Source organism: Tachyglossus aculeatus, chromosome 19 (assembly GCF_015852505.1).
Source record: "Tachyglossus aculeatus isolate mTacAcu1 chromosome 19, mTacAcu1.pri, whole genome shotgun sequence".
Taxonomy (NCBI): domain Eukaryota; kingdom Metazoa; phylum Chordata; class Mammalia; order Monotremata; family Tachyglossidae; genus Tachyglossus; species Tachyglossus aculeatus.
Window position 1 is genome coordinate 13108837 of NC_052084.1, and position 23688 is coordinate 13132524.

The window sequence follows — 23688 nt, forward strand, 5'->3', positions numbered from 1 at the left end:
GGGGGAGAGCACTTGGGACCTGCCAGGCGCAGGGGTAGGTACAGGATAATAATAATAATAATGGCATTTATTAAGCGATTTCTATGTGCAAAGCGCTGTTCTATGCGCTAGGGAGGCTACAAAGTGATCCGGCTGTCCCACGGGGGGCTCACAATCTTAATCCCCATTTTACAGATGAGGGAACTGGGGTCCAGAGAAGTGAAGTGACTTGCCCAAGGTCACACAGCTGACAATTGGCAGAGGCGGGATTTGAACCCATGACCTCGGACTCCAAAGCCCACGGTCTTTCCACTGAGCCACGCTGCTTCTCCTAATAATAGTAGTAGTAATAATAATAATAATAATAATAATAATAATAATGGCATTTGTTAAGCGCTTACTATGTGTAAAGCACTGTTCTAAGCGCTGGGGGGATACAATGTGATCAAGTTGTCCCACGTAGGGCTCGCAGTCTTAATCCCCATTTTTACAGATGAGGTAACTGAGGCTCAGAGAAGTGAAGTGACTTGCCCAAGGTCACACAGCAGACTTGTGGCGGAGTGGGATTCGAACCCACTACCTCTGACCCCAAAGCCCATGCTCTTCCCACTGAGCCACGCTGCTTCTCTAGGATAAGGAACACAGGCACAGTCCCTGCCCCACGTGGGGCTCGCGGTCGAACGGAGAGCCAATATCCCTTTCACAGATGAGGAAACTGAGGTCCAGAAGTGAAGTGATTTGCCCCAGGTCACCCAGCTGGTAAAGAGCCGCAGCCGGGGTTGAGGAGCCAGGGCCTTCCCACTCCTAGTCCTGTGCTCCTGGCGCTAGGCCCTACTGCATTTTATTGGCATGGATGATTTAAGCAATCGATTGTATTTATTGAATGCCCACTGTACTAAGTGCTTGGAAGAGTAGAATATAAAAGCGTTGGTAGGTATGTTCCCCACCCACTACGAGTGTGCATCCGGAGAGGAAGGCAGACATTGATGTAAATACATGGTTGGCTCTTCTTCCTCTCACCATACTAAGTGCTTGGAAGAGTAGAATATAAAAGAGTTGGTAGATATGTCCCCCACCCACTACGAGTTTACATCCGGAGAGGAAGGCAGACATTAATGTAAATACATGGTTGGCCCTTCCTTCCTCTCAGAGTCTCTCTCAAAAGTCTAGTCAAGCGGCGACCGTCTCTTCGCCGAAACTTGGGGCACCATGGAGCTGTTTTAAAAAATTATATTTCATAAATGACTTGATTTACAATACATAATTGGGCCAGAGTTAAATGGTGCCTTATGAGATGAATTGCACATAAATCAATGACCTGTCCAATTTTCTAGGACTCATTTTTTTGAAAGAGTGTCTGCCTGGGTTTGAGTATTTATGGATATTTTGCTTGTTCATTGGATGTCTTTAGTGCTCTCCTTCCATAAAACTCATGGTGCTACACAGAAGTCTTATTGTATCCTATCTGTATCCTTTGGATCTTGTGCCAGGCCTGAGACAAGCGATCAGATATGAGTTTAATAATTTGATTCTTATTTTCTGCGGACTGAGATTTCTGACAATACATCCCAATTCTAAATATGAAAGTTATGTATAAACTCAACAATCACTCGTCTGTGTGCTGATTATTTCATGTCCAGGACTCCAGTTTGCTATCCTTTGGCTGAGGTACCTGTTTTATACGATTCTCAGTGGCACTATATACTTAACATGTTATTAACATTACCTAATTGGGTGCTGAGTTTATAGGGTAACTAGATGCCAGATGCTAGTCTGATTAAACAGTTGCCTTTGGTTTGCCAATCTCTGTGGGAAGAGGAAAAGGAAACTGTTATTTATGCCTCAGAATCTGTAAAGGGGAAGCACCTCTCTCCCCTCTCAGGAGAGATATTACAGGTTTGCAGCTGCAGGGAGCACAGAGCTGTATTCATAAAGGTATAAATAGCCACTATTCGCCCCTCTCTAAGCAGCACAGAGAGTAGCAATACAAAGTAGGCCCTGTTGTGTAGTTTCGTGGGAGATGGCGTAGTTTATAATCCGAAGAAAATGTGGCAGAAGGAAGATAGTTTGGCATGGATGGGAGTGGATCAAAACATTAAGATGGAGAGAAAATATTCTCTAGGTGTTACAGTAAGTGACCGGAGCACAGGTAGTGACTGTGAAGTCCCAAATGCCTTTCTTCATAAAGGAAATTTCGGCTCATCCCTTGCCTGCCTATCTGTCTTTCTGGAATCTTGCCGAAATAGTCTCTGACTTAGCTCTTTTTTTTTTTTTTCAAAAGTATCTCCAGATTTGTAACACAAAGCATGCGAAGGCAACGACATATGAAAGGCAAAATTGTTCATGAGAGGTTAAGTTCAGTGTTCTGCATACAGTAGGTGCCATGATCAGATGGATGAAAATGATGTCAAGTAGCTTGATGGCATATGCTTTATCGTCGATTGGACGTGCTTGGTGGAAGGAAAAATAAAATGTAGCTCTTATAGCATCTGTTGGGTGTTGGAAGGTGGCTTTATAGTTGTCTTCCCTGGTTGGAAGTCTTTGGAAATAGATTTGGTCTCATCCCTCTGGTTCAGTAAGGTGTGGTCTGGCCTGGAGGCAAGGGCTTTGACTAAAGGACAGATTCTTCCAGCTTGAGGACTTTTGACATGGCTGTAGGGTCTCTTATTGGGGATGGGGAGGGGTGGAATGGGGTTGGGGATGATAGCGTAGTAACATCTCTACAGGATTCTGGATTACGGCGCCAGTACCTCCAGAGTTCCTCCTCAATATTTATGCGTAGCCCACCAGGCTAGTTAGGCGGCAGCCCAACAGGACTCATGGGCCAATTCAAAGCCCGTCATGTTTCCCATGGAAGATTTTTCTCCCCTTGACTTGCACCTTCATGTGCCTCCAATCTTGGGATTCCAAAGATAGGGGTTTATTGGCCCAGAGCTCAGCCTTTCAAATCACAGTGCATTTAATAATAATAATGGCCTTTTTAAAGTGCTTACTATGTGCCAAGCACTGTTGTAAGCACTGGGGTAATAATAATAATGGTATCTGTTAAGCGCTTTCTATGTGCCAAGCACTGTTGTAAGCGCTGGGGAGGTTACAAGGTGGTCAGGTTGTCTCACGGGGGGCTCACGGTCTTAATCCCCATTTTCCAGATGAGGTTACCGAGGCCCAGAGACGTTAAGTGACTGGCCCAAAGTCACACAGCTGAATACGGTCCGCGTACAAGGAAAATAGAGTAACAAATATGTACATGTTGCCAATTTGTACTTCCCAGGCGCTTAGTACAGTGCTCTGCACACAGTAAGCGCTCAGTAAATACGATTGATGCTATATACAGGTGTTTACTGTTCCGTTGGACTCTCCCAAGCGCTCCGCCCAGAGTAAGCGTTCGGTAAATACGGTCCGCGTACAAGGAAAATAAATAAATAAATAAATAGAGGAACAAATATGTACATGTTGCCAATTTGTACTTCCCAAGCGCTTAGTACAGTGCTCTGCATATGTACAAGGAAAATAAATAGAGTAACAAATATGTACCTGTTGCCAGTTTGTACTTCCCAAGCGCTTAGTCCAGTGCTCTGCACACAGTAAGCGCTCAATAAATACGCTTGATGATATACACAGGTGTTTATTGTTCCATTGGACTCTCCCAAGCGCTCCGCCCAGAGTAAGCGTTCGGTAAATACGGTCCGTGTACAAGGAAAATAGAGTAACAAATATGTACATGTTGCCACTTTGTACTTCCCAGGCGCTTAGTCCAGTGCTCTGCACACAATAAGCGCTCAGTAAATACGACTGATGCTATATACAGCCGTTTACTGTTCCGTTGGACTCTCCCAAGCGCTTTACACAGAGTAAGCGTTTGGTAAATCCGGTCCGTGTACAAGGAAAATAGAGTAACAAATATGTACATGTTGCCCATTTGTACTTCCCAGGCGCTTAGTACAGTGCTCTGCACACAGTAAGCGCTCAGTAAATACCCTTGATGCTATATACAGGTGTTTATTGTTCCTTTGGACTCTGCCAATCGCTCCGCACATGGGGTCCGCCATCCGTCCCGGTGGCACTTGCTAAACGCCGTTTCTGAGTCGTCCAGTAAAGCCACCGTTTCCAGGCAACCGAGGCGGCTGCGGGCCGCGGGCGGCGCGCATGCGCAGGGGGGCGTGCCCGGGGCCGGGCTCGCTCCCGCGCGCGCGCCCCCGCGCGTCCCCGCGCGCGCCCCCGCCTCCCGGGCCGGCCTCCCGCCGCCGCCGGTGCCATGATGAGGCAGGAGGTCTCCGCATCTTACCAGGAGGTAACGGGGGCCGGGGAGGCAGGGCCGGGACAGGCCCGTGCAAGCCGGTGGGGAGGACGGCGGGGCGAAGGTCAATCAATCAATCAATCAATACGATTGATGATGATGATGGTGATGATGAAGTTGGTCGGCCGCCCCCTGCCACCCGTGGGGTTTGCACGGGGGCCGGAGGGGACGGACGGCAACAGAAAGGGGCGAATTCCCGTCTTGCAGAGGCCGGGAAACCAGAGCTGGAGGGTCGGGATCATCATCAACATCAATCGTATTTATTGAGCGCTTACTGGGTGCAGAGCACTGGACTGATCGATCAATCGATCGTATTTATTGAGCGCTTACTGGGTGCAGAGCACTGGACTGATCGATCAATCAATCGTATTTATTGAGCGCTTACTGGGTGCAGAGCACTGGACCAAGCGCTTGGGAAGTCCAAGTTGGCAACAGATAGAGACAGTCCCTACCCAGCAGTGGGTTCACAGTCTGAAAGACTGTAAGCGCTTGGGAAGTCCAAGTTGGCAACATAGAGAGACAGTCCCTACCCGACAGTGGGCTCCCAGTCTAAAAGGGGGAGATGATGATCAGGTTGGCCCACGTGGGGCTCACAGTCTTCACCCCCATTTTCCCCCCTCGTCCCCCCTCTCCATCCCCCCCACATCTTACCTCCTTCCCTTCCCCACAGCACCTGTATATATGTATATATGTTTGTACATATGTGTTACTCTATTTATTTTACTTGTACATATCTATTCTATTTATTTTATTTTGTTAGTATGTTTGGTTTCTTCCTCCCTTCAAGGCCCTACTGAGACTCACCTCCTCCAGGAGGCCTTCCCACACTGAGCCCCTTCCTTCCTCTCCCCCTCGTACCTCTCTCCATCCCCCTCATCTTACTTCCTTCCCTTCCCCACAGCACCTGTATATATATGTATGTGTGTATATATATGTATACATGTATATATATGTGTATATATGTTTGTACATATTTATTACTCTATTTATTTTACTTGTACATATCTATTCTATTTATTTATTCTATTTATTGTATTTTGTTAGTACGTTTGGTTTTGTTCTCTGTCTCCCCCTTTTAGACTGTGAGCCCACCGTTGGGTAGGGACTGTCTCTAGATGTTGCCAACTTGGACTTCCCAAGCGCTTAGTCCAGTGCTTTGCACACAGTAAGCGCTCAATAAATACGATTGATTGATTCTCTCTATATGTTGCCAACTTGTACTTCCCAAGCGCTTAGTACAGTGCACTGCACACAGTAAGCGCTCAATAAATACAATTGATTGACTGATTGATTGTTCTCTGTCTCCGCCTTTTAGACTGTGAGCCCACTGTTGGGTAGGGACTGTCTGTATGTTGCCAACTTGTACTTCCCAAGCAGTTAGTACAGTGCTCTGCACACAGTAAGCGCTCAATAAATACGATTGATGATTGATGATTTTACAGATGAGGGAACTGAGGCACAGAGAAGTGAGGTGACTTGCCCAGTCACACAGCCGACAAGTGGTGGAGCCGGGATTTGAACCCATGATCTCTGACTCCAAAGCCCGGGCTCTTTCCGCTAAGCCACGCTGCTTCTCAGTGTAACTGGTTTTGGTTTTTGGGTTTTTTCCCCCCAAGAAAGGATGGAGCCCTGGCTAGCGGAACCGGCGGCCCAGTCACCCGTGGTTTTAGTTATCAGAGCCAGAGACATTCCCGGTAGAGCCGCCTCCGGGTTGGGGGATTTAGTGGGATCCTCCTCGATGTACCCTGACTGGAAGAAGGGGCTGGCCGTCTGGCCCAGTTGGGTAAGGACTGTCTCTATATGATGCCAACTTGTACTTCCCAAGCGCTTAGTACAGTGCTCTGCACACAGTAAGCACTCAATAAATACAATTGATTGATTGGATGTAGAGGCCCGGAGAACTCCATTTCTAACTCTAGCCGCCGCGGGTCGTTTGGTTTCCTTTCCCTCCACCCTGCAGTAGTAAGTGCAAATAGTATTTATTAAGGCCCTGCTGTGTATGGAGCACTATACCAAGCAGTAAGAAAAACACACATACACACACGTGAAAATAAGGGACTCCCCAAACCCTTCCTTCTGCACCAAGCCTTTCCTCCTTCCTCCTCCTCCTCACCCAGAACATCCGGGAATTAAAAAGAAAGCCTGTCAGGGCATGGGCATTATTGGCATTGCAAAGCACCTGTCGTTGGCACTGTCATCTTGGAGAGAGCCAGGAAGAGACTGGAGTGGGTCCTGACTTCAAGCGGCCCATAACTGTGGTATTTGTTAAGCACTGACTATGTGTCAAGCGCTGTTCCAAGCACTGGGGTAGATACAAGTAAATCAGGTCAGTCAATTGTATTTATTGAGCACTTACTGTGTGCAGAGGACTGTACTAAGCGCTTGGGAAGTCCAAGTTGGCAACATATAGAGACAGTCCCTACCCAACAGTGGGCTCACAGTCTAAAAGGGGGAGACAGAGAACAAAACCAAACATACTAACAAAATAAAATAAGTAGAATAGGTCAGACACTGCCCCCATTTCAAATAGGGCTTAGAACCTAAATAGGAGGGAGAACAGGTAGTGACTCCCCATCTTACCAGTCAGTCATATTTATTGAGCATTTACCGTGTGCAGAGCACTGTACTTAGCGCTTGGGAGATTACAGTAAAACAGAGTTGTTAGTTATGCAGCACCAAAAAGATAAGTGACTAGCCCAGGGTCACACAGCAGGCAAGTTATGGAGCCATGATTAGAACCAGGTCCTCTGCTTCCCAGGCCCAGGCGCTTTCCACTAAGCCACGTTGTGGCTTTCCGAAGCAGCGTGGCGCAGTGGAAAGAGCCCGGGCTTTGGAGTCAGAAGTCGTGGGTTCAAATCCCGGCTCCGCCAATAGTCAGCTGTGTGACTTTGGGCAAGTCACTTCACTTCTCCGGGTCTCAGTTCCCTAATCTGGAAAATGGAGATGAAGCCTGTGAACCCCCCAGGACAACCTGAGTACCTTGTACCCCCCAGCGCTTAGAATAGTGCTTTGCACACAGTAAGTGCTTAATAAATGCCATCATTATAATTTCCACTTCAGGAGAAAAATCACACTCAGAGTTGGGCTTTTACTGCATTTACCTTTCAGCAGGAATGGGCTTGGAGACCATCTGGGTGATGGGGAAAGTTAAGGTGGAGATCAATCTCTCTGTCTTTTGAAGGGAAAAGTGTCCTTAGCTTGCAGTTAGGCCAGAGCTGCCACTACAGTAAATTTCCTGAGGGGGGGTAAAAAAAAAAAAAAAAAAAAAAAAAGCAAAGCAAAGCCTCTCAGTCATAGCCTGTTTTCTTCACCTTGTGGCTACACTCCTTGACCATTTCCCTTCTCCTTCTCCCTCGCTCTTGCTTTCTCACTTTCCCTGCTTCTTTCCTGCATTTTGTTTCTGTTTTCTTTTCAGCTTAGATACTCTGAGCATGACTGCTAGGTAAATTCAAGGTGAAGCACTGGGCCCTAGGCAGGAGAAATGCTTCCCTGCCCTCTCTGGCATCCCAACCCAGGTGTGATCCCCGTCTGTCATGTTCAGCCGGCAGTTGCCATAGATGGGGGCTTGTAAGGTTTGTTTGCCACCCAGTAGGGACCCGTATTTCAGGGGGTCGCAGACACTCCCTCACTTCCCTCCAGGTGACACCAAATGCCCCAAATGACAGCAAGTTCCATCTCTCTGTCCCTCACACTCACCCCAGTGTGCCCTTCGTCATGCTCAGGATCCTGCTGACCACAGGCACTCAGGGGTGTGTGTGTGTGTGTGTGTGTGTGTGTGTCCCCTTCCCGTGGGAACACCTGAATTTAACCATTCTGTCCCTTCCTTCCAAGTGATCATCATCGTCATCATCGATTGTATTTATTGAGCGCTTACTGTGTGCAGAGCACTGTACTAAGTGCTTGGGAAGTACAAATTGGCAACATATAGAGACAGTCCCTACCCAACAGTGGGCTCACAGTCTAAAAGGGGGAGAGAGAAGAAAACCAAACATACTAACAAAATAAATAGAATAGATATGTACAAGTAAAATAAATAAATACATAAATAGAGTAATAAATATGCCATTAGGTGCATCTTGTCTCTTGCCATCGACCCCTTTCTCCCTCCTTCACAGCCAACGGACCACCACTCTCTCCATCTTCCGAGCCTTGCTAAAATCACATCTCCTGCAGGAAGCCCTCCTTGGCTAATCCAGAGCATGAGCTTTGGAGTCAGAGGTCATGGGTTCAAGTGCCGGCTCTGCCAATTGTCAGCTGTGTGACTTTGTGCAAGTCACTTAACTTCTCTGTGCCTCAGTTACCTCAGCTGCAAAATGGGAATGAGGACTGTGAGCCCCCCATGGGACAACCTGATCACCTTGTAACCTCCCCAGCTCTTAGAACAGTGCTTTGCACATAGTAAGCACTTAATAAATGCCATTATTATTATTATCATTATTAATCTCTCATCTCCCAACCCTATTCTTTTTTCCTTCTGCCTCACCTATACACTTAATCCTACCGGCTAAGCACTTAAAGTACTCACCCTACCCATACAGAATTTATGTACATAGCCTTATACACTGTTGCTTCTCCTACCTGTAATTTAATGTCTGTCTCCCCACCTACTAGATTGTAAGCTCCTAAGCGTTTAGTACAGTGCCCCGCACACAATAAGTGCTCAGTAAATACCATTGGTTTACTGATATCTACCCAGGGAGGAGACTGTGCGTGTGTGTGTGTGTGTGGAGAAGGGAGGCCAGGCTTAGGGGAGACGTAGTTCAGGCAGGGGAAGGTCTTAACTAGGGGCTTAGTGAAGGAGAAAATGGGCCAGTGGGATCAACCCCTCACTCACTCCAAAAGAGCCCCAAATTGGGAATTGTGCTCAGAGTGGGATCAGATTGGGTCAGAATCTAGCCTGATGCCTCATGCATGTTGAATGATTTTTCCAAAGAGCTGGAAAATGTTCTCCCTGCCTGGATGAGAGATGGAGAACAGTGAGCTGTACCTTCAAAGTCAGTCAGACATCAACATTTCCCAAGCACCCAGAATTTGCTGGGCCCCGCACTACACTCTGAGGAGAGTTAGAGGAGAAGATAATGTTGAAACAGGCCTTCCCTTCCAGGAGTTGGGGTCCAACAGGGGAGTCCCTCTCCGCAGTTGAGAAGGAACAAATGGAACACAGATTATACAAATGACAAGAAGCACAGGTGACATTGTAAACATAGTCTTAAGCAAGTAAAAAGATAAGCCCTGTATACAGAGGTAAACCAAAGAATTGGGAAATAGTTGCTGATGCTGGAGAGGGTGGAGTTTGTGGGATTAACACTTGGAAGTCTTTCTAGGGAACTTGGGTTTTTAGGAGGGAATCGAAAGAGGGCAAGAAGATAGTTTGCCAACAAGGAAGGAGAAAGTTGTTCAGGCATGGACAGTGCATGGAGGTCCTAGAGCTACGTGGAGGCAAAGTTACATCTGTAGCCTAGAAATCGGAAATGCTACTATTCTGGATTAATAAGAAGCAGCAGGGACTCGGAAGGAAACTTCCCTGCTCTTAGACTGCCTCCTGGACACTTAAATTCCCAGATCTTCCTGGCATTTCTCCCTGTCTCCCACCATGGTGAAGGACTCCATCCCAGCGCAGTACCTGTTCTCTGTCTTTTTCTCCTTCAGTTGAGTGAGGAGCTGGATCAGGTGGCCGAAAACGTGGAGAAGTCGGAGGAGCAGAAAAAGGGAGAAGCCAGAGACAAAGATCAAGTCATTTTACCGGGTGAGTCGGGGGGCATGGACAAGGAGATCGGGTGTGAGCTCTGAGCTCTGCCAGTCAGCCAATCGAGTCGATTAGTGGTCTGGATCATGTTTCATACTAAGCACTTGGGAGAGTACAATACAACAGAGTTAGTAGACAAGTGCCCTTCCCACAAAGAGCTTACAGTCTAGAGTGGGAGACAGACATTAAAATAAATTATGGATATGTACGTAAATCAATCAATCAATCGTATTTATTGAGCGCTTACTGTGTGCAGAGCACTGTACTAAGCGCTTGGGAAGTACAAGTTGGCAACATCTAGAGACAGTCCCTACCCAACAGTGGGCTCACAGTCTAAAAGGGGGAGACAGAGAACAAAACCAAACATACTAACAAAATAAAATAAATAGAATAGATATGTACAAGTAAAATAAATAAAATAAATAAATAGAGTAATAACTATGTACAAACATATATACATGTATACAGGTGCTGTGGGGAAGGGAAGGAGGTAAGATGGGGGGATGGAGGGGGGGACGAGGGGGGTAAATGCTGTGGGACTGCGAATGAGCTGATTATCAAGTGCTTAAAGGGTTCAGATCCAAGTACATAGGGGATGCGAAAGGGAGAAGGAGTAGGGGAACTGAGGCCTTAATCGGGAAAGTCCACTTGGCGATGTGATTTTAGTAAGGCTTTAAATAGGCCAGAGGGAGGACGTGGGCAAGGGGTCGGCGGTGAGATAGGTGAGATTGAGGTACAGTGAGTAGGTTCATGTTGGAGGAGCACAGAGTGACTGGGGATTTGGTGTCCCTATTGTTCCTGGGTGTGGAAAGGGGCTCCCAGAACTGGAGTCGCATTAAGTGAGTTAGAGAGAGAGCAGAGCTGGCCTGCCCTCCCCTCTGCTCTGAACGGTGGCAGGATTTTTGGAGGGACTTCTCTGAAAACTGGCAGGTGGTCAGACACCTCCCCTTGGCTTTGGCAACTGATCGTTGATGTGTCAGGGATGTGATCTCCATTACCCAGTTCAACAAGAAGTTTCCCGTGGCCTTAAGTCTAAAGCCATAAATATTTAACACAGCCCTGCATGTAAGGGGCTCCTGCTCACCAGCCTGTCCCATCTAGCTGCCTCGAGCCTCTTCCCTGCCAGCCATTTGTGAGTAACAGAGGAGGAGCAGAGCCCCCTGACCAGCTATTTAAGGGCCCCACTGCCAGCCCTCAGGCAGATGAGGTGGTAGACAGGCACATAGGTAAGTTTCCATGGTCAATCCTTCTGTGACTCCTATTTCTTAGTAAGTTTTTTGGGCTGAGCCAATGAGGTTTTGGCTATGTATGGGTGTCCATTCTGTGCCTTGCTGCTCCCTTCAACTTTCCACCATCATTTTCTTTGGGCTGCTCATGGGTGAAGGTCTTGGAGTGAGTAACTGTAGGAGTTATGATAGATTCATATGCTTCCTGTTAATAATAAAAATAATGGTGGTATTTGTTAAGTGTCTATTACGTGCTAAGCAAATACTACTAAGCACCGGGGTAGTTACAATATAAGGAGATCAGACAAATTCCCTGTACTGCACCCCCCTCCACGCCACACCCAAGCTTTCCTGCCCTGGGAAGCTTTGGCTTCTACTGCCTGAGATGCCTCAATCCACTCCTGTGTTCAGTCCTAGACAGTGAGTCCACCGTGAGCAGCATCCGCTTCAGCAAGACCTGCCTTAAGAATGTCTTCTCGGTGCTACTGAGCTTCATTTACCTGCTTCTCATGGCCGTGGCCGTCTTCCTCGTCTACCAAACCATCACTGACTTCCGAGAGAAGCTCAAACACCCAGTTATGTCCGTCTCTTACAAGGAGGTGGATCGCTACGACGCCCCAGGTAAGGCCGGATGCCGGACCCTCGGTGGGGTTTGGGCGGTGTTCCGCCGAGATCATCCTGTCCCTCGTTTGGCAACTTTGGGCATAATTTCGTCATGAAAAATCAGGCAGCGGGCCTAAAGACAGCTTCTGCACTCTGTCCTTCCTCACTGGTTTCTTTGGGGATGTGGGCAGTGAGGTTGTTGGGGGAACTGTGAGTAGGTGAGCTGCGGTAGATATCTGCTGGTCTTAGGAGAGAGCGGAGATGGGGCCCAAAGGAAACATGATGACCAAAATGGGATTCTTCGGTCCGGAAGGTTTTTGAAAATAGTTGAACTTTGTATACATACCTAGAGCCTGCCTTTCCCCCAGTTCCCTGGTAAACAGTATGTAGCCTCAGTCATGGCTCTGGGGAAGAGAGCCCATTGTCAGCTGGCAGAGCAAAGTGTGGATTCCACTCTGGCAGCGGTCAGCGGCCTGAACTCTGCCTCCTCCTTCCAGCCCCAGTGGTGCCTTGGAGTCGTCATGTTCCTCAAACTGGACCAGGGCCCCGGGGTGGGGGCATAGCAGCCTTCTGCGGGGGGGGGGGGGTCGGAGCTACTGGAGCTGCAAGGCCCTGAACAGCTGGTGGTGGCACCCTGTAGGCTGCAGGAGCAGAGAGTTAGTTTGACCTTTGGCCCTCCTTTCTGGCTTGGGTACTAAGAGGGAGACAGTGCTGACTTTTTATTTTTAGCTGGAGGAGGGAAGTGGGGTGTCGTGAGTTGGGAAGCGTCAGAAAGCGGAAAGAGTGGCACCCTGAGAACCCTCACTCGGGGAGAGCTTTGAAGACTGAATTATCCTTGCCCTACAGAGGGAAAGCTGCCAGCCATTTCCTGGGAGAGGAGGCTGAGGAGCTCCCACTGTCTTTGTAAATTAAATCCTCTCATACGCAGCTCTCCTGTGGTCAGTGAGAGCCAGGAGGGGAAGGAGCATTTTATTCAGGTCACCTCCAGTCCTACTGGGCCACATGAGTGTAAAAGTCACCCGTTGTTGGGTAGGGGCCGTCTCTATATGTTGATGATTTGTACTTCCCAAGCGCTTAGAACAGTGCTCTGCACACAGTAAGTGCTCAATAAATACGATTGAATGAATGAATACATGAAAGTCCAATGAGTAGAGACCTCGCGTGGACTTACTTCTGGCCTGAGGCCAGAGAGGAAGATCAGCAGGCAGGTTGCGGCCTAGGGAGAACAGTTGGAGCGGCGTGTCCTCCTCTTTGGTCTGGGGATGGTCTATTTCCAAGTAACGATCCATGGGATCTAATGAGGATCAGTGTGTCGTGGACCCCCATGGGCACTGGGTCTCCAGTCCTGGACCAGTTCCATGAGACTCCCAGGGGCCCAAAATAATAATTGTGGTATATGTTAGACATTGATTATGGCAGGCACTTTGTTCAGCACCGGAGTTGGTAGAAGTTAAACAGATGGGACACAGCCTCTGCCCCACAACGTCTCCCTTTTAAGTCCTGGGGGCCTGAATTGTTGCCCGGAGTGGTGGGGAGGTGTTTGCCTCCACCTGGAGGGATGGGATCTAGCGCACCGAGGGGGAGGGGTGTCCCACTCTGGGGTCCATCATCATCATCATCATCAATCGTATTTATTGAGCGCTTACTATGTGCAGAGCACTGTACTAAGCGCTTGGGAAGTACAAATTGGCAACATATAGAGACAGTCCCTACCCAACAGTGGGCTCACAGTCTAAAAGGGGGAGACAGAGAACAAAACCAAACATACTAACAAAATAAAATAAATAGGATAGATATGTACAAGTAAAATAAATAGAGTAATAAATATGTACAACCATATATACATATAGAGTCCACAGTCCAGAGTGTGGTCTGTGGTCCAGAGTCCACAGACTCGGGGATGGCCGCGGCTGTCTGCCTTCCCCTGGGGCCTCTGCTGCCTGGCCCAGATTCTTCCCAGAGAGGGCCAAGCAGGACTCAGACAGAGCCTTCCGGGACCCCCACCGGGAACAAATGTTCCAGGAACTTCGTTCGCCCAGTTGTTTCTAGTCCCTGGTTGGGCCGGGGAGTTGGGGGGGGCTTGGTGAGGGCGTGGCAGGTAGTAGCCAAACCAGTGCTCCAGGAAATCCTCTTCCTGCTGGCTGACCGCCCCCTTGGAGGAAGCTAGGGAGAGCAAGCAAGAGAGAGACTCTTTCTCTCTCTCTCTCTCCCTCTTTCTCTCCCCCCCTACCCCCCACCCCACTTTGGAAGGGGAGATAATACATTCCCATATTAAACCCTTGAGCCTGGAGCTCCGCAGAATCCTGAGCCCTTCTTGGGCCCTGCAGCTTTTCCCTGTCAAAGGGGGGGACTGAGGCAGGGTCCCAGAATCTCCCCCTCTCCCCACCTTGAAGTTCTCTGAGCTAATCTGAACTGGAAGCAGTGACGACACTCGGGTTCCGCTCAGTGTCAATCCACCATCCGGGTGCTTTCTTGGCACCCAAGACTCCAAACCCAGAAACGTGACAGGGTCTGTCTTTAGTAGTGTCCCCATCCCTCAGTCAATCAATCAGTTGTATTCATTGAGCACTTACTGTGTGCCGGGCACTGTACGGAGTGCTTGGGACAGTACAAACAACAATGTAACAGACGCATTCCCTGTCCACTATAAGCCAACAGTCTAGAGGGGGAGACAGACATTAATCTCAATAAATAAATTACAGATATGTACTTAAGTGCTGTGGGATTGAGGGCGGGGATGGTGAATACAGGGAGCAAGTCAGGACGGCCAGAAGGGAATGGGAAAAGAGGAAATGAGGGCTTAGGCAGGGAAGGCCACTTGGAGGAGGTGTGCCTTCAATAAGGCTTTGAAGGAGAGGAGAGTAACTGTCAGATATGAAAAGGGAGGGCGTTCCAGGCCAGAAGCAGGATGTGGGCGAGAGGTCAGCGGTGAGATAGATGAGATCGAGATACAGCGAGTAGGTTGGCGTTAGAGGAGCAAAATGTGTGGGCTGGATTGTAGGAGGAGAGTAGCGAGGTGAGGTAAGAGGGGGCAAGGAGATTGAGGGCTTTAAAGACAATAGTGAGGAGTTTCTGTCCGATGCGGAGGTGGATGGGCAACCGCAGGAATTTCTTGAGTCGGGAAACATGGACTGAACATTTTTGTAGAAAAACGATCCAGGCGGCAGAGTGAAGTGTGGACTGAAGAGGTGAGAGACAGGAGGCAGGGAGGTCGCAAGGAGGCTGATACCAAAATCAAATTGGGATAGGATAAGTGCCTGGATTAATTTGGGAGCAGTTAAGTTGGAGAGGAAAAAACCGGAAGTCCCTGCGTGGGGCCCATTCCCTCCATCGATCCAGGCCCAGCCAAGGCAAACGAGGCTGCCACCGTCTCTGCCGCTGCGCCCCGCTCACCTACTGCCATATGCCCCAGTCATCATCATCAATCGTATTTATTGAACGCTTACTATGTGCAGAGCACTGTACTAAGCACTTGGGAAGTACAAATTGGCAATATATAGAGACAGTCCCTACCCAACAGTGGACTCACAGTCTAAAAGGGGGAGACAGAGAACAAAACCAAACATACTAACAAAATAAAATAAATAGAATAGATATGTACAAGTAAAATAGAGTAATAAATATGTACAAACATATATACATATATACAGGTGTTGTGGGGAAGGGAAGGAGGTAAGATGGGGGGGATGGAGAAGGGGAACGAGGGGGAGAGGAAGGAAGGGGCTCAGTCTGGGAAGGCCTCCTGGAGGAGGTGAGCTCTCAGCAGGGCCTTGAACCACACCCCAATCATGTGCTCATGCGGTCAGCTAGCCTCTCTTGGGCTAAACTAGTTTGCCTTCCTGTAGATTCAGAGGGACATTGAGCTTTCTCCTCTGGTGATGATGGCAAACAAGCGCTTAGTACAGGGCTCACTCAATAAATACGATTGAAGGAATGAATGAATGAAGTACTTCCTAGGTGCTAAGCACTGGGGTAGATATGAACTCGTTGTATTGGACTCAGTCCCCGTCCTACTCAGGGTTCCCATTGTAAGAGGAGGGAAAAGAGATGAGGAAACTGAGGCCTAGAGAAGTTATGAGACTTATCCAAAGCCACACGGCAGTTAGGTGGCAGAGCTGGAATTCTCTCGGAATTCCCAAGTCTCTTGACTCCCAGTCCCAGTGCCTTTTCCGGTTGGCCATGCAGCCTCTTTGGCCTCCTCTCTGGCCAGAGCCACAGTCCTGCTTGCCGAGGGATCTCCGGCTCTCTCCAGCGAGGGCCAGTTGCCCATCAGCTTGGGCTTTTCACCACGGGGTAGGGTCAGTGTCGGTGGAAAGTCTGGTTCTTTCCTCCCTCCTGAAGGTCCCGGGGGCATGATGATGACAACACCACACAGGAAAGGAATATACTCAGTAAACACTGGCTGAGCATCAGAGCAAAGGTGTGTGAAAACCCAGGGGTGTGGGCGTGAGAGTTGCCTATTTAATTGCCTTCCGCCTTTCCTTCCCAAACAGGTATTGCCCTCTACCCGGGGCAGGCTCAGCTGCTAAGTTGCAAGCATCACTATGACTCGATCCCACCTCTGGAAAACCCAGGTCAGCCCGGAGATGTTAACTGTACCACCCAGAGAGTCAACTACACCGATCCCTTTTCTAACCCAACCACGGTAATCAACAGCAAAGTCTCTGGGGCCGCGGGGAGAGGGCTGCCGACGGGGCGGCCGTTGTTAACAGCAGAGGTCAGAGGCAGCTGGACCCGATCTATTCACTTCTGTTTTAGACTGTGAGCCCACTGTTGGGTAGGGACTGTCTCTAGATGTTGCCAATTTGTACTTCCCAAGCGCTTAGTACAGTGCTCTGCACATAGTAAGCGCTCAATAAATACGATTGATGATGATGATGATGAGGGAGGCCATCTTGGCTGGTGGATTTTAGCTGCTTTTCATCATGCTAGACTTTGAACTATAAATAATGATAATTGTGGTATTTCTTAGGCGCTTACTTTGTGCTAGGCACTGTACTAAGCGCTGGTGTGGACACGGGCAAGTTGGGTTAGACAAAGTCCCTGTCCCACATGGGGCTCAGTCTCATTCCCCATGTTACAGATGAGGTAAGAGACCCAAAGACCCAGATTTGTTGTTTGAAGCCAAGAAAGGTCCGCAGACTCCTGCCGCTCCTTGCAGGAGGGAGCTTTTCTGCATTTTGGCCTTTGGTCTAGCAAGTAGGAAGTGAGATAGGATGGGTGATAGTTGGTTTAGACAAAGTCCCTGTTCCACATGGGGCTCAGTCTCATTCACCATGTTACAGATGAGGTAAGAGACCCAACGACCCAGATTTGTTGTTTGAAGCCAAGAAAGGTCCGCAGACTCCTGCCGCTCCTTGCAGGAGGGAGCTTTTCTGCATTTTGGCCTTTGGTCTAGCAAGCAGGAAGTGAGATATGAGGATGGGTGATAGCGCTCTCCCTTCTCCGTGAGAGCGGAAGGAAGCAGCCACACAGATCGTTAAAGTCCTCTTTGGAGACACTCCGCTCTCTTTGAATAGTGGGTGCGGAACAGCCCGTTCTTCTGTCCCAGGAGCCTGCGGGGCCTTTGGGAGTAGCCTTTACAAGCCTGGAGAAAAGCAGCTCGAACCTAGCCAGCAGGTGCAGTAGATCCGGAATTGCGTGCAGGGCCACAGGGGTTCTGAAAGGAGCTTTCTCTGGGACTCTCAGGACTGTGTACCTGTCTCTGGGAGGATAAGAGAGAGGGGCAGGGAGAGAGAGACATACACACAAACACATACGCGCTCACAGAGCCTGCTTACTGCCCACTGGCAGAGTAGGGAATCTTTGGGGGCGGGTGTTGGGGCCTCCGCCTGGGCAGATGAGAGATGAAGGGGAGAAAGAGCTTGGAAAAGTGAAAATCCTCTGAGCCTCCCCAAACCAGGTCAGCTTGATCAGGAGTAGCCAGGGTATCCCAAGTAGTCTGTGCTCAGGAAAAGCCCTGGGGGTTTTCTTTCTCAGCCAGTAATAGTTCTCCATTTGACACCGGCTTCCCACCACAGAGTTGGAGGAAAATGGAAGCACAAAAATCAAGTAGTGTTAGTCACGGTGAGTTGAAAAAACAACTTGGGAGCCGAGCTAGCTGGGACCTTGGGGGCCTTTTGTTCTGTAACCCGGACTTTAGGGCCTTTGAGGAACTGGTGGCAGGTGTCGGGCCCAGAGGATGGAGGGGTGCAGGCAGGCAGTTTCAGCCCCCGAGACTCCCCTGGGCTGGACAGAGGTAACGAAAGAAGCAGAGAGAGCCTAGGCCGTGTGGGTGACACGAAGCGAGAGACCTCTCCCACAGACCTGCTCTTCCCTTGGCCTGCAAGGCCAACCGAGACTCTGAGCGAGTTTTGCCACCCCGGTGTGGGACCCCTGCCGCGGCCCTCCACGACGCTCCAGCTGGGCCTCACCTTGCCGAACGGGAGACTCTTCTCCCAGACCGCGGGACGGAACAGGGTGCGGGGAAGGGCGGGCTGAGTTCCTGATGCCTGCCTTGCCTCTGCCACCTGCAGAAATACGCTTTGATCGTGCAAGGACCCCGGGAGGTGAAGAAGAGGGAGCTGGTCTTCTTGCAGTTCCGTTTGAATGAAACCGACCAGGACTTCAGTGCCATCGATTACCTGCTCTTCTCCTCTTTCCAGGAGTTTCTGCACAGGTAGGTCTGGGCGGGTGGGACTGTCACAAACCTCCGAGAGAGGCCCTTGGCCACAGTCCCGGCTCTCCGGCGTAGAGAAGCTGGGACAATCTCAGGGGAAGGTGTATGATGGAAAAAATGAAGAGACTAGCGTTACAGAGCCCTAAAAGGGACCTTGAGAGGGAGGAGGAGCAGGCGCGGTTGTTGGAATAATAGTATTTATTAAGTGGCCTCTGAGTGCAATGTGCTGTACTAGGCACGTGAGCAGTGCAGTACAAACAAGGAGCTGGCAGTCTAAGGTGGGAACAGATGGGTGGGTGAGAGATAGTATCTGAAAGAATACTTCAATTCATAAGAGTACGCTGCAAAATTTACAGTAGAAATTACACCTTCATCACCCTCCCTGTGGAGTCTTGAGGCTGCAACCCAGACCTATGTTCAATCAATCAGCAGTATTTATCAGGGCAGAGCATTGTATTAAGAGCTCGGGAGAGTACACTGAAGTAAGTAGAGGTGATCCCCGCTGTCAAGGAGCTTAGCGTGTAGCTGAGGAGACAGACATTAAAACAAATTACAGGTTAGGGGAAGCAACTTAGTATTAAAGGATATGGACATGTGTTGTTGGATGGCGGTGAGGGAATGAGTACCTAGGTGCTTAAGGGGGTAAGGATTTAAGGTAATGCAGAAGAGAAGGAAAAACGGTGGAGGAGATGTCAGGAAAGCCTTCCCGCCCTCTGGACTTCGTGTGAGGGTACCATCCCTGCACACAGTAAGCGCTCAATAAATACGATTGATTGATTGATTGATCCCTAGGGAGTCATTGGTGTAATAGTGATCATTATCAGAGTTTGCGGCTTCCTTAGTGTGCTGCAGGTGACAGTCAGTCATGTTCTGAGTCAAGGCTGGGCCTTCTTGGCAGAGCAGTGCAGTGTTCCTTGGGGGTGTGGGCGTCATGGGAAAAAGGAGCTGGAGCTTTGCTGAGAACAGCCAGCTCCACTTCTCTTGTCATGTGATGAGGTGGAAGTTGGGGAGTCAGGGGGTATGCAGGGAGGTGGGGGAGAGAGGCGGTCAGCAGTGATCGGGGCCAGTGTTCGTCCCCAGTCCCGATGACGAGGACGTCGCTGTATCTGGCTGTAGGAGACGACCGGGAAGCTCACTTGCTTAAATCAGATTGTGGGAGAAAGAGTGGGCAGGCAGTTGGTCGGGATGTTGATGATTTTTCTGACTCTTGTGTCATCAGACAAAAAAAAAAAAAATCAAAAATACTGCCGGTAGGCTTTTTTGTGTCAGTGCGAGACAGTCATTCCTATTAGGTAAGTGCCCCGTGCCATCAAGCTGCATTGCGGAGGGGGCTGGTCCGGGCGTAGGTTTTACAGCTGATTGTGGCCGGTGCCCAGGCAGCCACGGGGCCCTTGTGCCAGCCGCACGCGATGACTCACTGGCAGTTCAAGCTGTGTGTGGTTACTGCCCCAGGTGAGGTGGTTAGTTTAGAATCGGAAGTCACACCGTGTGGGTGTTTGCTTTCTTGTTTATGTGCCCAGCGGGCACCACTGCCTGGGCTGAGTGCAGTGAGGCTGGGCTGGGAGAGAGCCCGGGGCGGCCCAGCTGGGCCTGAACAGAGGCCACGAACCTGAGCTCACCCCCACCACTCCTGCAGCCTGGGATGGTGGCTTCAAACCCTGCCTGCCTGCCAACCAGGAAGGGACTCCCTCCTCCCTCACCCCCCCATTATCCCTCCTCTTTGGACTGGGCAAGGCGACTGACCCAGGGAGCAGCAGGAAGAGAAACAGGTGTTTGGCTCTCAGAAGCAGCATTGGCTTCCCTTCAGTACAGGTAGTAGTAGCATTTATTGAGTGCCCACTTAGTGCTGAGTATACAGGGTGGGGAAGAGTGGTGGGGGGGCGATGGTTCATTTGGACCGTTTCTTCTTTTCAGTTCAACCCTCCCTGGGGCTTCCTGTAGTTGTGCAGCCATGCACCCCAGAACTGGCAGAGTTTAATGCAACTAATCAATCAGTGGCATCTATTGCACGCTTATCATGTGCAGAGCACTGGACTAAGCACTTGGGAGAGTACGGTACAAGAGAGGTAGTAGACACAATCCCTGCCTACAAGGAGCAATAAATAGAGGAGAGGTGGTTAACAAGGATCAGTTGGAGACAGTTTCTTCCCTTTTCATTTCTCTTGGGCCCAAACTCCTCCTCCTCCTCCTCCTTCAGCCCAGGGCAGGTGGTATCTACCAACTCTAGCACTGAACTCTCCTAAGCATTTGAGTGCTGTCCTCAGTAAGCGCTCGATAAGTACAGTCCATCAATTGATTGTTCGAGCGCTGAGGGTGGAGCCCTCCAGACTGGATCTGGCCATTTGAGTAGGGAGAGGCACGGAATTCCTTCAAGGAGCAGAGCCTGGGACAGCAGGTACCCTGCGGGGGGACTTGGAGAGGAACCCATTCTGTGCCGAAGAGCTCGCATTCCCAGCTGCTTAGGTCCGAGATCTGTTGAGGTCGTTACAGGTGGCAAAGCAGAATTGGGTTTTGGTGCTTAAAAGTTCGTTTTAAGTCAGCCAGACTCATTTTGACTTTGTAAAGTCGCTTTGAGTTTCCAGTGAATGTAACCCCCCTGTTGATGGGGTAACTATGCCAGACACCTGTCTACGTGTTTTGTTTTGTTGTCTGTGTCCCCCTTCTAGACCGTGAGCCCATTGTTGGGTAGGGACCGTCTCTATATGTTGCTGACTTGTACTTCCCATGGGCTTAGTACAGTGTTCTGCACACAGTAAGCGCTCAATAAATACGATTGAATGAATGAATGTATGAACAGCCTGGCCGCCACTAGCTTCTGCCAGCTCCACAGGGGTGGATGACCAGGACTGTGCCCCCTTTTCGAGTCTGGACAGAGCAGAGGTCGGGGGGGTGAGGCTGGCAAGGCAGTTCCACTGTGAGCTTTCTGTGTCACCTAGAATAAGAGGAAATTATGTTCCAACTGTAGCAGGAGGAAGTTAACTGTAATGAAGAGTTTCCAGTGGGGCTTCCAAGACTCTGGAATTGACGGAGGGAGGCTTATGGGCTCCCTTCCCCATAAGTTGTTCAGCAAGGAAGAAGCCAGGGGCGGGGATGAGGTGCTCTCTCCGTCTCGAGGGCTTTTCCAGCAGAACGTGCTCACCGAGAGCCAGGCTGGGATAGTCTGGACCCTGGCTGGGTCAAGGATCAGCTTGGCCACTTCCCGGCTCCGGCTCTCCCTGGGGCGCTAACTCCGGCTTCCTCCTCCTGCTGCAGCCACGACCAAGCAGAGTTCATGCAAGGCTGTGAGAGCTCCTACTCCAGCTGGAAGTTCTCCGGGGGCTTCCGCACCTGGGTCAAGATGTCCCTGGTGAAGACAAAGGAGGAGGACGGGCGCGAGGCAGTGGAGTTCCGCCAGGAGGTAACGGGGCTGGGCCGGGAAGTGGGGAGAGCCGGGGGGGATCCTCTTCCTAACTCATTCCCAGCTCACCCCTGCAGGCTGAGGAGCCTGGGAGTGGGGAAGAACCTACTTTTTCATGTTAAGATCCATCTTTTGCCTTTTCTCTCTTTGGCTCTGTTTTGAAGGTGTCGGTCATTGTAAGAAGAAGTCAGTCTTTTTAAGTCTTTGTATTCTATGGGGGTCCTCCATATTTCTTGAGCACCCACTGTGGGCTGCACTGTTCTGGGTGCTCCAGGGAGAAGGTTTATCACAAGCCTAGACGTTAAAGTAGAAATGTCGACAGACTGACAGGTGCAAGGATAGAAGCGTGTGTGGGAGAGTGCATTGGATTTCCCCCGCAGCTTTCACATCCGTCCACATCCCTGAGTGGCAAGGCAGGACAGGGATTACTAGTCATTTTGTTGATGGGGAAACCAGCTTCCATAGAGGAAAAGTGGCTTTCTCCAGGCCACTCGGCACCAAAGGCAGAACTCCAATCAGACCCGACTAGAGGGCTTGCCCTTACACTCCAATACCTCTTCCTTGGTTACAAGCAGTCTCACAGCCTGTTCTGGGGCTTGGGAATTAATGCCCCAAACCACTTCCCCTTTCTGGTGAATATCTGATCTGAGCACTGGTCTCAGAAAGCAGACAGATTGAGCTCTCCCTCCCTTTCTGCCTCCAGCCACCCTGGGCCACTTCACTGCAACCTTGCTCGGCAACAGACCCAGAAAAAGAATCAAATCTGTAACGACTGCAACCTTGGGAACTGCTCAAAGTACTGAGCGGCAGGACAAGCAGTGAGCTTTTCTGGGGAAAGAACACGGTGTCCTTTCCATTTTAACTGCATCCCCTAGAGCTCAGCCTGGTCAAGCTGGAGATTCCCCAGGCCTTAGCAGGAGGCTGGAAGCCAGGGCCCTAATAAGAGTAATTATAACAGCAATAATAATAACTGTGGTATTTGTTAAGCGCTTACTTTGTGCCACACTGTACTAAGAGCTGGGGTAGATACCATAGCGCAGGGGCGGGCTGTGTACCCAGCAAGGTCATGTCTATGCTAACCGTTCACAATTCTTGTTTGGGTCTTAGCTGACTTTTAAATGACAGTGCCATGTGGAATATTTTTACAGCCTGAGGGTACTCAGTGAATACTTGACTGAGAAACAAAACTAGAGTTATGTATGAAATGAGGAACAGCGGGGGTAGAATAAACCATGTAATTTGAAGCAACTGCTATCCCCCAACTGACTAGAGGCCTTTCTTTTTCTTTAATAAGAACAGTGAATAAGCCAGTGGTGAACTTAATGTCTTTTTTCTTTTCCATTTAGAATGAACAAAGTTTTTTAGTGCAGTGCTGCTGGGTGATGTTTTCTCCCAATCACTGAGGAAAGAAGAAACAAAAAGACAAGAATGACGATAATTTAGACTTAGAGGAGCAAGGTTTCAGGGTCCTCAGACCAACAGTGACAGAAGTCAGGGACGGCCTGCCCAGCGTACTGCAAGTTAAATAGCTTCCTGACGCACCCAAGCGCTTGTCCCATTTGGGTCACTAAAGCCTCCTCATCCCCAAGCCCTGCCTGGCCTCTCCCCCCTCAGCTCAAGGAAGCGGATGTCGAATGATAACTCTGCTTTCTCTTTCTCTAGACTAGCGTGGTGAACTACATTGACCAGCGACCGCTGGCGGAAAAAAGCACCCAGTTGTTTTTTGTGGTCTTCGAATGGAAAGATCCTTTTATCCAGACAGTTCAAGACGTGAGTACATTT

General features: G+C 49.6%; 1 protein-coding gene across 2 annotated transcripts in view; it reads left to right on the forward strand.

Moving 5' to 3' along the window:
• Window positions 1–23688, forward strand: part of PACC1 (proton activated chloride channel 1) — a 60960-nt gene that overhangs the window by 35136 nt on the left and 2136 nt on the right. The window contains exons 1-7 of one of the 2 annotated variants that reach the window (XM_038760972.1): window positions 4220–4270; window positions 9926–10022; window positions 11660–11869; window positions 16345–16496; window positions 18367–18509; window positions 21762–21906; window positions 23569–23676. In XM_038760972.1, the coding sequence (XP_038616900.1) occupies window positions 4235–4270; window positions 9926–10022; window positions 11660–11869; window positions 16345–16496; window positions 18367–18509; window positions 21762–21906; window positions 23569–23676 (891 nt within the window). In that variant the 5' untranslated portion in view covers window positions 4220–4234. Of the gene's footprint in view, window positions 1–4219; window positions 4271–9925; window positions 10023–11659; window positions 11870–16344; window positions 16497–18366; window positions 18510–21761; window positions 21907–23568; window positions 23677–23688 lie in introns of those variants that run through there. The other variant, XM_038760973.1, reaches the window with a different exon arrangement.